The 13,963-nt window shown below is 39.2% G+C and overlaps 1 protein-coding gene across 6 annotated transcripts in view; it reads left to right on the forward strand.

Moving 5' to 3' along the window:
• The window catches only part of KEL (Kell metallo-endopeptidase (Kell blood group)), a 28,693-nt gene that overhangs the window by 541 nt on the left and 14,189 nt on the right, over positions 1 to 13,963 (forward strand). For 2 of the 6 annotated variants that reach the window (XM_010396169.4, XM_019283968.3), the window contains exons 1-5: positions 5,373 to 5,628; positions 5,791 to 5,943; positions 11,032 to 11,173; positions 12,528 to 12,731; positions 13,321 to 13,445. In XM_010396169.4, coding sequence (XP_010394471.3) covers positions 5,926 to 5,943; positions 11,032 to 11,173; positions 12,528 to 12,731; positions 13,321 to 13,445 — 489 coding nt within the window. In that variant the 5' untranslated portion in view covers positions 5,373 to 5,628; positions 5,791 to 5,925. Of the gene's footprint in view, positions 1 to 5,371; positions 5,695 to 5,790; positions 5,944 to 8,177; positions 8,240 to 11,031; positions 11,174 to 12,527; positions 12,732 to 13,320; positions 13,446 to 13,963 lie in introns of those variants that run through there. The other 4 variants (XM_039560834.1, XM_019283966.3, XM_019283967.3 and 1 more) reach the window with 4 other exon arrangements.

Consider the following 13,963-nt stretch of genomic DNA (forward strand, 5'->3'; position numbering starts at 1 on the left):
CAGAAAGACTTTATCTACATGTGAAATATAATCGATTCCGCTTGATAGCCCCATAATCTCTGGAATTCAAGGCTTTTCTTGCCTCACATTTTAGCACACATCATTTAGGTTATAAGGATTTTTTCTATTTTGCTGTCACCAAGCACCGTAATTAGCCTGAGTTTTCCATAAGTAGGTACAACTCCACATCTCACACAAGGTCATCTATCATCTGAATTATAGCTGTAAGGCTAATACAGTAAAGCACAGGACATAGCTTTTATATTATGAAATTCACCACATTTGATTATGTTGAATATGAAAGGGTATTTTTTGTTGTAGTCATTTTCCAGAATCAGCACTGAATTTTACAGGAAATATCCCTTTAAATCAGCCTGCAAGCAATTGTAAAAAACAAAGCCAATAGCAAGCACTTTAAGGAGCTATGGAAAATGGTTTTCTAGGATGTATTTTGAAAGGTGGTGCACTGTGAAGGAGTGAGAACAGAGCTGATACATACTCAATTCTAAGAGAAGCCCTCTGGCAGTCTGCTGGACTCAGATATTTCATTTGTCTTAGCATGCCTCCTCAATAGAAGATTGTGTGGCTATTTATTCAGTGATTATGCTTTTATTCTTTTTTGCTCTCCTTAATGTTAAATAAAAGTTTCAGAGGCTAGGACTTACTTATCTGAATGGAAAACTATGCCTCTTGGGTGTTTTGGAATGGTTTCACAGTAAATGTCTGAACCCATAAGAAGATGTACAACCACAAAAATCTTTTTTTAACATCAATCTTTACCCTGCTGCAGAGAAAAAAAAAATCAAGTTCTCACTAGAAGAGAAACTACAAAAACTACAAAATCTTTAACAGTAGCCTGAAGTAAAATTCTAATTATGCTATTTATTATTAGAGGTTGTGCCCAATGAAGCAACAAATGAGATATTAAATTAATACAGAAAATAATACAAGACATTAATGTAGGATAGGGTTATGACCAGGGAAACTCATGTACATTCATGTAGGACAGGGAAAAATAAGGTGTTTTTAGTTTCAACATCAGTGTTTTCTGCCATTCTTATTTAAACTGCTTCTCCTGTCTTTCTTGCCTAATCTTCTCTACTCTCCTATCTTCATTCTCTGACTTCCCTTCTCTAGTACCTGAAACCAATCCCTTTTCTTTTCTGTCATCAAGGATACCCTTCCTGCCTACCTCCCAATTCACATACCTTATATCCATTTTCCCACTTGGATCACAGGTTTGAGTATAGTCTTCCTTATGGATGGGCTGATGAATCCTTAGTTTGAAGGACTCACAAATGTCAGGCTATTCCACATTTTTTCCTCATTGTCTTTAACAAATTCTTCCAGGTAACTGAGCTGCCACGTATTGAGCTAATCTGTGGTTACAAACTTTGGTCTTTCCCCTTCCTCCTGCCTCCTCTGAACCTAAAGTCTATTAACCAGTAGCTGTGGTTAGAAGTGTATCAATGACTTTTCTGTCCTTTTTTTCCTGAATAAAGATGTCCCAGAAAGCTGGAAGGACAGGTTGCCCAGGGAAGTGGTGGATGCCCCATCACTAGAAGTGTTCAAGGCCTGGACAGAGTTTAAGCAGCCATGGTGGGGCGGTTGAACTGGATGATTTTTAAAAGGTCTCTTCCAACCAAGCTTTTCTGTGAGTCTGTGTACTGATGGACTGATGCCAGATGAGAGAGCAAGTGATTGGTGGACAAAAGGGCAGTGAAAAGTTGCCATCTGCATATGTGACTGAAGAGTGTCTGAGAGCACTTTTCCCCTGGAAGGGATCTCTGTCACCCACGGGGCAGTTAGAGCACTCTGCTAGATCCTTGACTGACAGCTCCAGTTAGGGGCTGTTGAAATTGAATTTATCCTGTCATCAGTCCTCCAGTCTACAATGGAATATTATGGCTTCCAGACTGTTCTGCCTCCAGTTTTCTGAACTTCTTTAGTGAAGGAACAAGCTTTTCCAGTGCTACAGTGTTCTGATGTTCTCACACCAAATTTGTGCTTTTGATGGTTACTGAAATTATTACTAATGTTTAGCAGACAGTCTTTCATATAAAGGAGATTTCCTTTCATGTTGTTTTATTCCACAAGTTACACTGCTCAGTGGTAGTACCACCAGGGACCATTTGAGGTAGAAGAGCTTGAGTTAAATAAGTTTTTTTAAACCTAAGTGCAGCCTCTTTGTAAGAGATAGCCTTTTCATGAGCTTTCCAGATGGCCAGTGACATTAATATTGCCTCACCACGTTTTTCTAATGCTCTTTTTAAATTTAATTACATAAAGCTGCCAATCTTTGTGCAGTGTGTGATACATACATATTTTGGAACATTGAAGATGGAATATCAATCCATGAAGCAAAATTTCACTCTACTGAACTGTTGCAGTGGAATTTACTATTCACATGATGTAGAAGATCGAAGTCCCAATTCAATTTCACTTTAGGACCGATATTAAGAAAATAATTTGCTGAAATCTGCTTTAGATTCCAAACCATTTGAAATACTAACCATTTAAAATTACCATGAGAAATACTTGCAATGACATCTGTTAAATGCACATCAATGCACTTAATACATTCATCTTTCTTTGAATCATATGTCTATTTAATACTAAGAGGTATCTAAAAGATAATTGCTGTTAACCTTTTTTATGTGTAACAGCTGGAAGGCATGTCCAACATTATTTTCTTTTCAATGTGCTGATCGATGTTAGATTTGGAAAAAGCTAATGCACTGTATAGAGAAGAGAAAGTGTCTATCACAGAGAAAAAAGCCAGAGGTTCTCTCACTAATTCGTGGACTCGAGGGAGCAGACCTGTCATATGTGCCTTAAAGATAAGAAGGGAATGAGTTGATAAGGATTACTTGTGACGTCTTCTCTCTCCCTGCCCTCCCTCCCCCAAGCCCCTCTTCCTGCTTCTGTAATTAGAAAAATTAGGGGAAACTTTTTGTCTTTGCTTTCTGTAGGTGATAAAAGTGTCTTCAAAGAAACCTTCATGCTAGCAGGAAAAACAACAGCACCATTTTCATGTATACGTGAATACTTCACACATTCACCTCTCAAGATCCCCAAAGCTCTGCAGGTTTTATGTTCAAAACCACATCAGAGTGTTTACTGGATATACCCTGCCAGCATGCAATCCCCTCCAAGGCAGAGCTTTTGGAGGCCTAGATATATATACAGGCTGTCATTTTCAGACAGAAAGTGCCACTGTCCTGCAGCACATAACCTGAAAGAGATTTCCATATCCAATTGGTAATGTGGAATATGTAAGCTACGCTTCACCGCCTTATTGCTACCAGATGCAAATATGCTCTGTCCTTACCCTGATAGATTCACGAAACTCTGCTTGAAAACATATATAACTACAGTGTCTGAATTACTTCGCAACCATGGCTGATAACCATGGCCAAACAGATTTTTCTGAAGTGTGGATCATATCATTTAGGATAAAATATGTCTTATACCTGGATATCTCAGACTAAAATCACAGAGGCAGCATCTATGTGAAATAAATACACATTCTTTCTAAAGAAATACAGGAAATTCGGAATAAATAGAAGTTTTAACAGCTTAATTCTCCCCATAACAGCGCAACTTTCCTACTGAATTATTTAACAAACCCAAACCCAAATGTCCACTACTCCTTCTGACACAGCAGAATGCTACTCAGGAGCATACTTTTCTAACAGTATCCAGAATCCAACAGTAGTGTCTGTTAGATCCAATATATAATGTTACTATGGTATGTAATGCCTTTGGAGGAGAAGTATCACCTCCACACTTGATCTTACAAGGCAGCTTTCTCAGCATCACAGCACCACTGAAACATGTACTAATTCAAAGAGCCATGCTCTTCACTGAGAGAGGAGTGCATTTCCTTTCCTGACACATTCCATGCACTCTTGCAATGAAGTTGTGATCCATCTGCTTTTCAGGAGGTGTCCTGATTAGTTTACAAGGTCTTGTAAAAATCATCCATACATGCACATTCTGTGTTTCTAGATAGCATGTGTGGCATAATTCATGCATTGTGGCAATATCAATGTAATTTTTTGCCAAATTATGTGGTAAACTTTCATTTAATCAAGAGGAGATGACAGTGCCTGTTTAAAAGATACTGGTATGTGAAACCACATTAACTGCAATCATATGCTCACAGCATATTGACAAAAGGCTTTTTTTGTCTTCTCAAGTGTCATTTTAAAAGTGAATACTTCAGCCAAGGTTTTATTACTTGCTTTAATTACATTATGTTCAAAATTATCATAACCATTTTATAATCAAAAAAGGCAATAAATTCCTTGCCCAAGCAAATTTTAAAACCTAGATAGTGCTCAAAGAGAAAAGAGAAGTGAAATTTGCTTCATTACATAAAGCTTGGGAGCTGTTAGATGCTGCAATTATGAAGGTAGAAGAGTTCAGATACAGTTAAGACAGATAAATAAACTGGATATTGTGATGAACAAATTTTTCCAGACAGTTTACAAAGGTATCTTCACTGTAAGATCTTACTTGTGGCTAACAAAAGACTGTCTTGTTACTTTCATTAAGTCAAATCTCAACCAATTTATGTGAGAAGTATTTGCAAAACAGATCCTGATGTTAAGCTGAAGGGAAGTGACACACTGCAAGGAAGGAAAGGTCGGTAGGGATCTTTTTGTCAGTATGCAAGGACTTTTTTTACTGTATTTAGAGCTGTTTGGTAAATATAGAAATACACAGTTACCAGTAACCCGAATGCTAAAAACAGCTGGGAGTAAGTAACTGGTTTCAGCTGTATAAGAAATCTGTTGTGATGGTGGAGGGTTAAGAAATTATGCAAGCACTACAGAAATAGGGAAAAAATCAGGTTGATGGGAGCTCTGAACAACTGAGCAGATACCAAATTATCTTCAGACTAGTGAACCAAGATATCATACTCCCCTCAGAGACCAGCAAGATGGGGAGTGAACAGTTCCGTCCTGGTATTCTGCTTGTTTCAAGCACTTTGGAAGCTGACACCAAGCTAGTCCCCACCATCTCTCTCAGCTCACAGCTGCCACTTGAGAAGGTCTCAAATCCCAACATCCACTACTCAGTTTTTAATGTGCCAGAGAAGTGAGCCAGGTTCCCAGTCCTCAAAGCAGAGAAACCTCCCTCCCAAATCTTCTCACTGTGCCTCCTTAAATAAGCAAAGACACACAGGCTGGCCATCACCTGAGAAACAATGAATAACTGTAAATAGAATAAGTAATTAATGATTTTTTTTTTAATGCCTCTTAATGGGAAAGAGAAAGAGTCAGGTGGTGTTCACCCCTCGAATGGACACTAGGGTGCAGATGAGAGAGAGAGAGCAAGTCAGCACCCTGGCTTTTCTTGTGGGAGGAGGAGCGCTGGGATCTGTACCCCACACTATCTAGCAATAGGCAGAAGCCTCCGGGCCCCAGAGCAGCAGCAGGTTGAAACAGGCTAGTGGCAGGGAGAATATCAGACCAAAACAGGCTTGTTGGGTGGGCAGGATAGTGAGGCTGCTGGAGAGAAGAGAAACAGCAAATAGCTGAGAAGAGGCAGAGGGAGATAGAGAATCACATACTTCTGTTCAAAAAGATTTCGGTGGAGCTCCAAGAGACAGAAGGGCAGGTGGGTCACAGAGACACAGAAGGGGAAGAAAAATATTCTTTTATGAGGAGTAGAGGTGTTAAGAAGGTGGGCGGAGAGTTGCAGAAACACCATTTCCCTCCCTCCCATTTTCTCTAAGGGTGTTTTTCTCAGAGCTTTTCCTTTCTCTTCTCCTCCCCACAGCAAACAGCCAAGCTGGGAAGAAGAGATTGTCTCTGAACTTCGCTAAGTGTGTGGGCCCAGAAGACTGATAGCAACCAAGTAAACAGAGTTCACAACTGTGGTAGCCGCAGGAGCAACGCCTGCTCAGTGACAAGGATGAGCAGTCTTCCACAGGTAAGGAAATGGGTCTGTCTTGCAGTCTGCTCAGGGACCTTCATTACTCACCTCTCTTTTCCTTCCCCTTTCATAGCTACACTGCTTATTGCCTTGGAGGACCGCGGTAGTTGAGTTTTTGACTCAGTTTGTATCCAGAAAGGTCTTGTCTGGGTCTCAGAATTAATGATGTGGGATATGGTGCCATGATTTAGGGGTTCTTGCCCTTCCTGTTAGTCACCATAATGGCTGTTCTGAGGACTGTTTGAAGCACCGAACAACAAGTAATAATAGTAAAAGTATTAGTAGTAGTAATAATGAAAACAACAACAATAAAAATAATGACATCTTTTATTCTATCTCCATTTTTTCAGCAAGGTATTATAAGAAAGTACTTACACAGAAACGTGCAGTTCCCCCCCCTCCCCCCCCAATAACTGTGGATAAGCAAGGCATAGTTTTTGGAATGTGAGAATGACATGGTGAGCCTAATTGCTTCCCATGAAGCATGGTATCCTTTTTCTGCTTTGATGTCTTATATAAACAGCTAGCAAAGCCTTAATTGCATATGTACAGACAAATTGCACTGAACTGTTAGCTCAAGGTTGCTAAAAAGTACAGAACATTCAAGGGCAACAGAGATAAGTGTTCTATGTTACTAAGTAATACAAACACAGAAACTTGTATGTGTTGTTACATTGAGATCTGTTCAGTGTGACTGTTGCTGTAATGCAAACGGTCACTTATCTTTATCTTGTCTGCATTTTTACAGCTGAAGAATTTGAAGAAATGTTTGTTTTGTATATCTATTCCCAAATATCTGTGTGATGAAGATCACACCACAATCATAATTTTAGTCGTTGGCCATAGTTCTGGTCTACAATTTTAGTATTCCAGAATATAATTCAGCGATCTTTCTGTCTCATATTTCATGTGAGCAGGTACTCTATTTCAAACATAGGCTAAAATATTTCTCAAATGACATTTAATGGGCTCAATTTATGTGCTTAAATAATTTGCTGACAAAAGATAAATTTAAGAAAATGAAGGTTTTTGTGGTATTGGGGCATTAGTCTGAAAATATGTCATCCATGTGAGCAGTGTGATAAACACAATTTGGGTAACAGCCAAAGTCGGTAATTCATTAATAATCTACTGGCTGAAAAATAATACCTTTAAATTATCTGGTAAATAGTTATGAAAAATAACTCCAATTCTCTCTGCCTTTGATCTCTTTATTTTAATTTACTTTATTTTCATGAAAGCTAGATGCTTTTTTTTCTGTAATGCACTAAACATTGTGAAAATGCAAGGTGAGGAAGAATTAGGCAGAGTAACTTCAACCTCACTTCAGAACTCAGGAATGGCTCACAAACAGAAAGAAGGAGATGCTGAAGGAAAATCAAATTCTTTGGCTGGTTTAGTTGTATCAAACAGTTCTTACTTTAGTGATAACAGTACTTGTCATGATTCTGCTATCCTAAGTCATGCTCACATATGAATCAGACAATACATAGAGTACATTAATTTAAAACTATAATTTTATAATTATAATTATGTTTATAATTATTAATGTTTATAATTTACAAAAATTAAAATTAATCTTTTAACGATTTTACAGCCACTTGTTTTTACTTAGCTACAGTGAGGCCATTTAAATTTGAGCTTTTGCACATGCTTAAAAACATGAAAGAACAGAAGCTGTACTGGAAATTGCATGTATCTTTATGCAAATACTGATTATTCTTCTCATCCATAAGTGAGGCCTATAAGGAAAAGCCCTGTCAGAAACTGAAGTATTTTTATCCTTTTCCACTGTCTTGTTCAACCCATTCACTTGTATCTTTATATGGAGCATGGTGGATGAAGCAACCAGGTCTCAAAACATACCACAATAAAGTGCTGCTGCTTCCTGTAAGCTATGTAATGTTCCTGCAGCCTGTGCCCTGGAAGTGTTGGTATGCCACCTCTGGTTCCATCTAGTTCAATCCACACTCCTGCCTTGGCCAAGAATCACTCGCTTAGGAAGGGGTCTGTATTTCAGTGCGTATGAACCACTTAATCCAGTGTGGCATAAAAGTGAAGTTCATTCTGGATAAAGAGTCTGATGGGGATTTTGCTCAGGTCACCATCTGTATAAGAGTATTGAAAGAGCAGGTATTTGTGTGTCTAGATTTGTTTCAGCTGTTGTCATGAAAAAGACATAAAGGAGAACTAAATATGACTGCCCTCCTCTTTTTTCTCTGTTTATGTAGGTCCACTGTTTCTCTCAAACCCAGTTACAGAGGGAAGATTAGAAAGACATTTATTATGGAAGGTGAAGTGTTTGAAGAACGCCTTTTATGCTTATGGTTCACATAACACCGGCCATAATCCAGTTTCTAAGTACAGGTCCACAGCCCATTTCCACTCCCCTGTCATTTCGTTTGTGCTATGTTATTATTTTGGGCATGCTGCTCTCAGCCAGGTACTTCTCTAGTTGTTTCGCGATGGAGACTTAGGGGGGCAGTGCTGTTTCTCTTAGAGATTTTTAAAAATCTGTTATTTGATGCATTTTGCATTTCAAAATAAACATAATGTATGGGCCTGAAATAGAACTACTGTTAAGCAGAAATTCATAAGAAATTGCATCAACAGTCTTGAAATACCAATTTCTTGTTAGCATCTCCACAGCCATGCCTTTTATTACTCAAAAGAGAGAAACAGGTGTCCTCTGATAACATGAAACCAAATAATTGCAAAATTACTATTATTTCATGGTAGGAATAGGCTGGATTTTCAGTGTGAAAAACAAGGTCTGTTGTAACAGAGAAGCCTGGAGAATTGTGAATGTAAATCATGAATCATTCACTCTTCCTAAATGGTGAGACATGAAGGCTTGCATGCCAAAGAATAGTTTTTCTATTTCCTTTATCAGCTAAGCTAATTTTCTTTCACTCACTTCCCTACCATACTGTTAAGTTGTGACACTTACTCTCTTACTCCGGGACTCAAACAAGTGTTTTGCTACAGGGGCTTATGAAAGGAATTTCTTCCTTTGTAGTTTGTACACTATACCTTGCCAGTATGATCATGTTCTGTATCTAGTACCTTCTAATGTCAGGAGTCACTTGTAAGTACTTGCTCTCCATTTAGTTATTCTGTATCCTGCTGAAGAAGTTAGGAGAATAGGATTTTAAACAAGAAAAGCAGTTAGGCATTCAACTCTTGTTAGCAATTTCCAGGAGCTGAGTAAGCTTTTGAGAGGCTTTTATTCAAGATTGAATAAAATGCACATTTGAAAGATTATAAAATTATGAGGTCTGTTTTTCTATTGCTTATTTTTGTTTTCTGTTCTGTTAATGTTTTTGTGCAGAAGTTGTACCGTAGTATATTAGTCCAGATGATTAACAGCAGACTCCTTCATTTCCTTAATGTTCCCTTAGGTGAAAGGGTATATACTGTGATGTACTTAATTCCTGTAAGATTTTGCTCCATTTCTTGTGATTTTTGTCGAGATCCATGTTTCCGTGTTTTGTGGCAAAGAACATAGATACTGAGTGTGGTGACAAATGCGGTTTAGCTACTGCATGTAAGGGAGCATGAGAAGAGAGATGACAGTCCGGAACCTGAGAGTCATGACTAGGCAGGCAAGAAGCAATGCCTCAAAAAGCATGGGGTGCACGCCAGTATAGGTGTAAGGCAGGCCTGGTGACAGTGCCCAGGGTCAACCAAGAGTGTAGATTGCCAGGCAAGTCCCTTGTGAGGAGACAGGTTCCAGGTCAAACCTGCAGAATCAAGTCTGTAGGTTATGGTCAGGACCCAGATCAGTGGCATGCCTGTCCAGATGAAGGCATGGCTGCCATTGCAGCAGAGCTCAGATGGAGACTGCACAGGAGAAAGGCCAAGTGAAGAAGGGGCATGTTCATTAAGGCTGCCTCTTGCTTTGCCTCAAAGAGTTCCAAGGCCTGACAAGGTTTCTCAAACAGATTTCTTGTATCAGAGGACCAGGATAGAACAGGGAGCTAAACTTGAGCCTGTGGGGACAGTACAGGACAGGCCCTGACGCTGACATGTAGGACTCTCCCAGTAGCACTTCCATCAGCTTTCACAGCTATGAGATTTTCTCCTTGCTACAGCTGAGGTTTTCCATTATCTTCTGGGGTATTTTCCCTCCTTCTGCCTCCCCTTTCTCACTGTTTATTCTTATTTAGTCATTCCACTTTTCATTTTTTTCAGTTCTTTCCCTTTCTTTATATATTACCAGCATGCATTCACATGTCTGTTCTTTTGTAAACTGCTGTTCTCCAGTCTTATGTACGTCAAAGTATGCAGAAGGAGTGAACACCCAGAGAAAATGTCATCTCCTATAACTATATCCAGGTAGATGCTAGGGGTGTATCCTATGATAGTCATCTAGCTTCCTTTGCAATCAACAGAGAAAAGGACAAATAACTCCGGAGAATGCTTCAGCTCATGCTAAAACAGATATCTAAAACAGAAGGTGTACTCATTAGGTGCCTAGGCTGTTCCACTGACTAAAAAGACACACCTAGATTATGAACAAAACTAAATTAGAGTGAGATAAGACCTCTCTGTATATAAGATCTTCTCAGTGATTTACAGCTTACTCCAGTTTGTAGAATAGAACAAATCTTTTCTCTCACTTGAACTGGACTTGAGGGCTTAGGATGCAGTATTTTATTTCTTCAGGAGAGATCTGAAATTAGTGCTCAGGTTGCCAGACTGTAGCAGTATAAAGAACCACCAGTCCTAGCCATCCTGTTACTAGTTTTATAGATGCAAAAAGGCTTTGATATATTCAGGAAGTACATGCAAGGTGATTCCATAAAACAGAATGAACCATGGAGGGACAAATCTCCTCATAGCAAGCTGGATTTTCAATGCATAATTCATAACACTGTGCAACAGTTATAGCTTGAAAAGAAAGGGAAATGAGGAAGTGAGAAAGCCTCTGGGAATACAGTCATGTAGATGACTTGGATAACTATTGTGTTTTGGCAGTAGTCCTGTGAGTGATTTTCTAGTAGATTAGGTGGGAGATGGAGTATATTATCAGTGCTAACCTTAATATGAATTTTTCTTTCTTAATTTTTTCTGTCTCTTCAGACCTGTGACCAGGAGCTGAGAACAGGTGCAAAGAAAGAACGATGCCTTCAGGGGAAAAGCGTACTTCTGTGTGCACTTCTTCTCAGTACTCTCCTTGGGTTTACATTGCTTATCACCTACCTCGTGATGACTTGTGCTCTAGGTATAATATGAGATACCCTTTTCTATTCTTCCTCATCCACCCCATTTTAAGACCCCTTTATCTCTTACCTGCCTCCACTGTTTTAAGCTTAACATCAGTATTAAGAACCAGACTTTCAGAATCTCCAGGAATCATAACACTTTTTGTCAAAAAGGTACATTTTTCTACCTCTTCCTTGGGTCACAGTGGGGAGAGATCCTCCACATCTGTTCTCCTCTGCCTGCCATTTAATATGCCTGAGCCCAGTTTAGAGGGAGAGCAGCGTTTTATTGTCTTGCACCTCATCAGTGTGTTCTGCTCTGTCTATAGTCAGGAAACAGAACTGAATCTGACACTTGGAGCTCCTCCTCTGCACTTTTATCTCTGACTTAAGTTTAGTCCTGGTTTTCTAGTACAGATCAGTGCAGTCATAGAGTAAAAGAAGAAGTTATAGTTTCTTGCTAGTGGAGAAGCTGTGAGTATAGACCAGAAACATTAATTTACCTTCCAAATTTGCTAAAGAACTATCTGCAGAATGGTCCATGTCAATGTCTGTGCATATAGAAAGCTCAATACTGAAGGTGCATTTATATTGGTGGATACAGGTATTCCCTGCTCCAAAATAAGCACTGTTGACTCTTTGCCTAGCTTTTTTCTTTAGCTCTTGTTATGTGTTGGAGACAGTTCACTTCAGAGACCAAGGAAAAACTGTTAGTTTAGATCTAGTCCATTTCTACTCTGCCTACCTTCTCCCATGTCAACTTTGAAACCATAGTATGGGAAGTCTCACCTTGATTTACAAGTGGATTATTTCAGTAAATAATGGATCTGATCTGATGTTGATATAAGATACTGAACTAAAATGAGAACATATACCTGGTGATTTGCAGCAGTTAAGAAAAAGAGAGTTATAGATCGAAGCAAGATATTCTAGAAAGTCCTTGTCCTCTTTTGGCAAATGTCATTGCTGAGAAATGTTTCCCATGCTTGAAAAAAAGTTGTTTTAATCTTATGTCATTACTTTCACTGGGCTATGTCCTTCCCTTTCATCACGTGTTGACACCATCAGTTGTTTCTTGTTTATCATGTGGCCAAATTCGGCTGATCCAGGGGAAGGACACTGAAAATGCAAAACAATCCAACTTGTGGCTGCCTAGATAGTACAAACAGAGGACAATCTCCCTGGGAAGTGAAAGAGAAAACACACTTCATCCATATTCAGCAATACTTTACAAGGAATTCAACACTGCATGCAGAGGAGCTTGTACCAAAAAAAAGTCTTTTGGGGTAAATGTCCCCTAAAAGTGTTTTGTTCAGAGTTGCTCTCACTTTCCGCTGTCACTTCTCAGTTCTCTCTTATTTACCTCCTCTTCAGGATCCTGTGCTGCTGAGTCAGATCTTGGTCTATTGGAAAGACTTCTGAATTCTAGGAATGACACTGTAAACCCCTGTGAGAACTTCTACAAATATGCCTGTGGCAGATGGGAAGGCAAACAGTCAAGCAGAACCAGAGAAGAATCACTAAATGTATTTGATGTGTTGTTGGAAGAAAACCTGTTGATCCTGAAAAGGCTTTTAGGTAGGGACAGATGATTGGTGTGTTACCTTCGGCATCTGCCTCGGTCAGAGCTGACAATAGTAGTAACTGAGAGCACAATCATTCCTAACAGGGACTGAGTCCCCTCTCTTCGTTCTTCTATCATTACAGGCACAGATTTGTTTTTGAGCATGTCATATTACAGTAGCTGCATTTTAAACATTTTAATTCCCCTTGCCAAGTGTAACAGATGAAAGTCACGCTTTAAAATTCTGACAGCAACCCAAACCATTTTCCTGTTGCCTTGTCAAAGCAGGCCATTGTTGCTCTGCTAGTCTGAAAGTGCACTCTGATGATGTGTCCTGTCTCTGTGGGGGACTGAAGCCTAGATATGCACCATCTTCCTGTTGTACTCCTGCTTCCATGCAAAGAAACTCACATATTTGGTCTCAGGAAGAGTCATGGCGCTAGAAAGTCCCTTGCTTTGAGTCACTGTGGGAAATGTGGATGTATTTATTAAAATGTTCTGGATCAAAGTACAGTATTTTCTTAAAACCGTTCTCTGCTCTAATACTGTCCCAACTTCTTTTTAAACTTATTTTTAAATTTTAAATCTACTTTTTTTCTTCAGAAAGTCCACAGTTTGGGATAAGAGGCTCAGCCAAGGAGAAAGCAATGAAATTTTATCGTTCCTGCATGGATACTGAACGAATAGAATCCCAAGGAGCTCAGACGTTGAAGGACCTCCTAAATCAGGTGAATGTTTGTGCTATTTCCTCTCCCTCAGGAAGAGAATTCCTGCACGGAGAAGGAAAACGGGCAGTTAGGGTCATACAGTCCTACATGATGTAATTTTTCTAGAATCTGACCCTAGTCATGGTTCACAGCACAACTTCTAAGTGATAAATCCTGTAGCTTTAAATGCTGTTTCAAGAACTGATTTTCTGACATCAGGTACTTGAATCTTTCCTCATGACCTTATGTATTACTTAAGGATGGCAAAAAAACCAATACTGCAAAGAGGGATCATGTTTAATCTCAGAAATTCAGTTCAATATTCAGGGAACACCTGGAATGGATGAAATTTTTGTGTCTAAAATTAGATGATCATTCAGTAGTCAAGGCTTCCAAGAGAGCTTGTTTAAAGGAGAAAATCCTTCTCTTTCCATTCTGGGAGATTCCTCTCAATGCCAAGGGGAGCTGCACATTCTTCCTTCCAACAAAGAGCATTTAGGCCCTGTGTCAAAAGAGGATGCAGAACCTTCCAGCAGGAG

Source organism: Corvus cornix, chromosome 1 (genome assembly GCF_000738735.6).
Source record: "Corvus cornix cornix isolate S_Up_H32 chromosome 1, ASM73873v5, whole genome shotgun sequence".
In the NCBI taxonomy this organism is placed as follows: domain Eukaryota; kingdom Metazoa; phylum Chordata; class Aves; order Passeriformes; family Corvidae; genus Corvus; species Corvus cornix.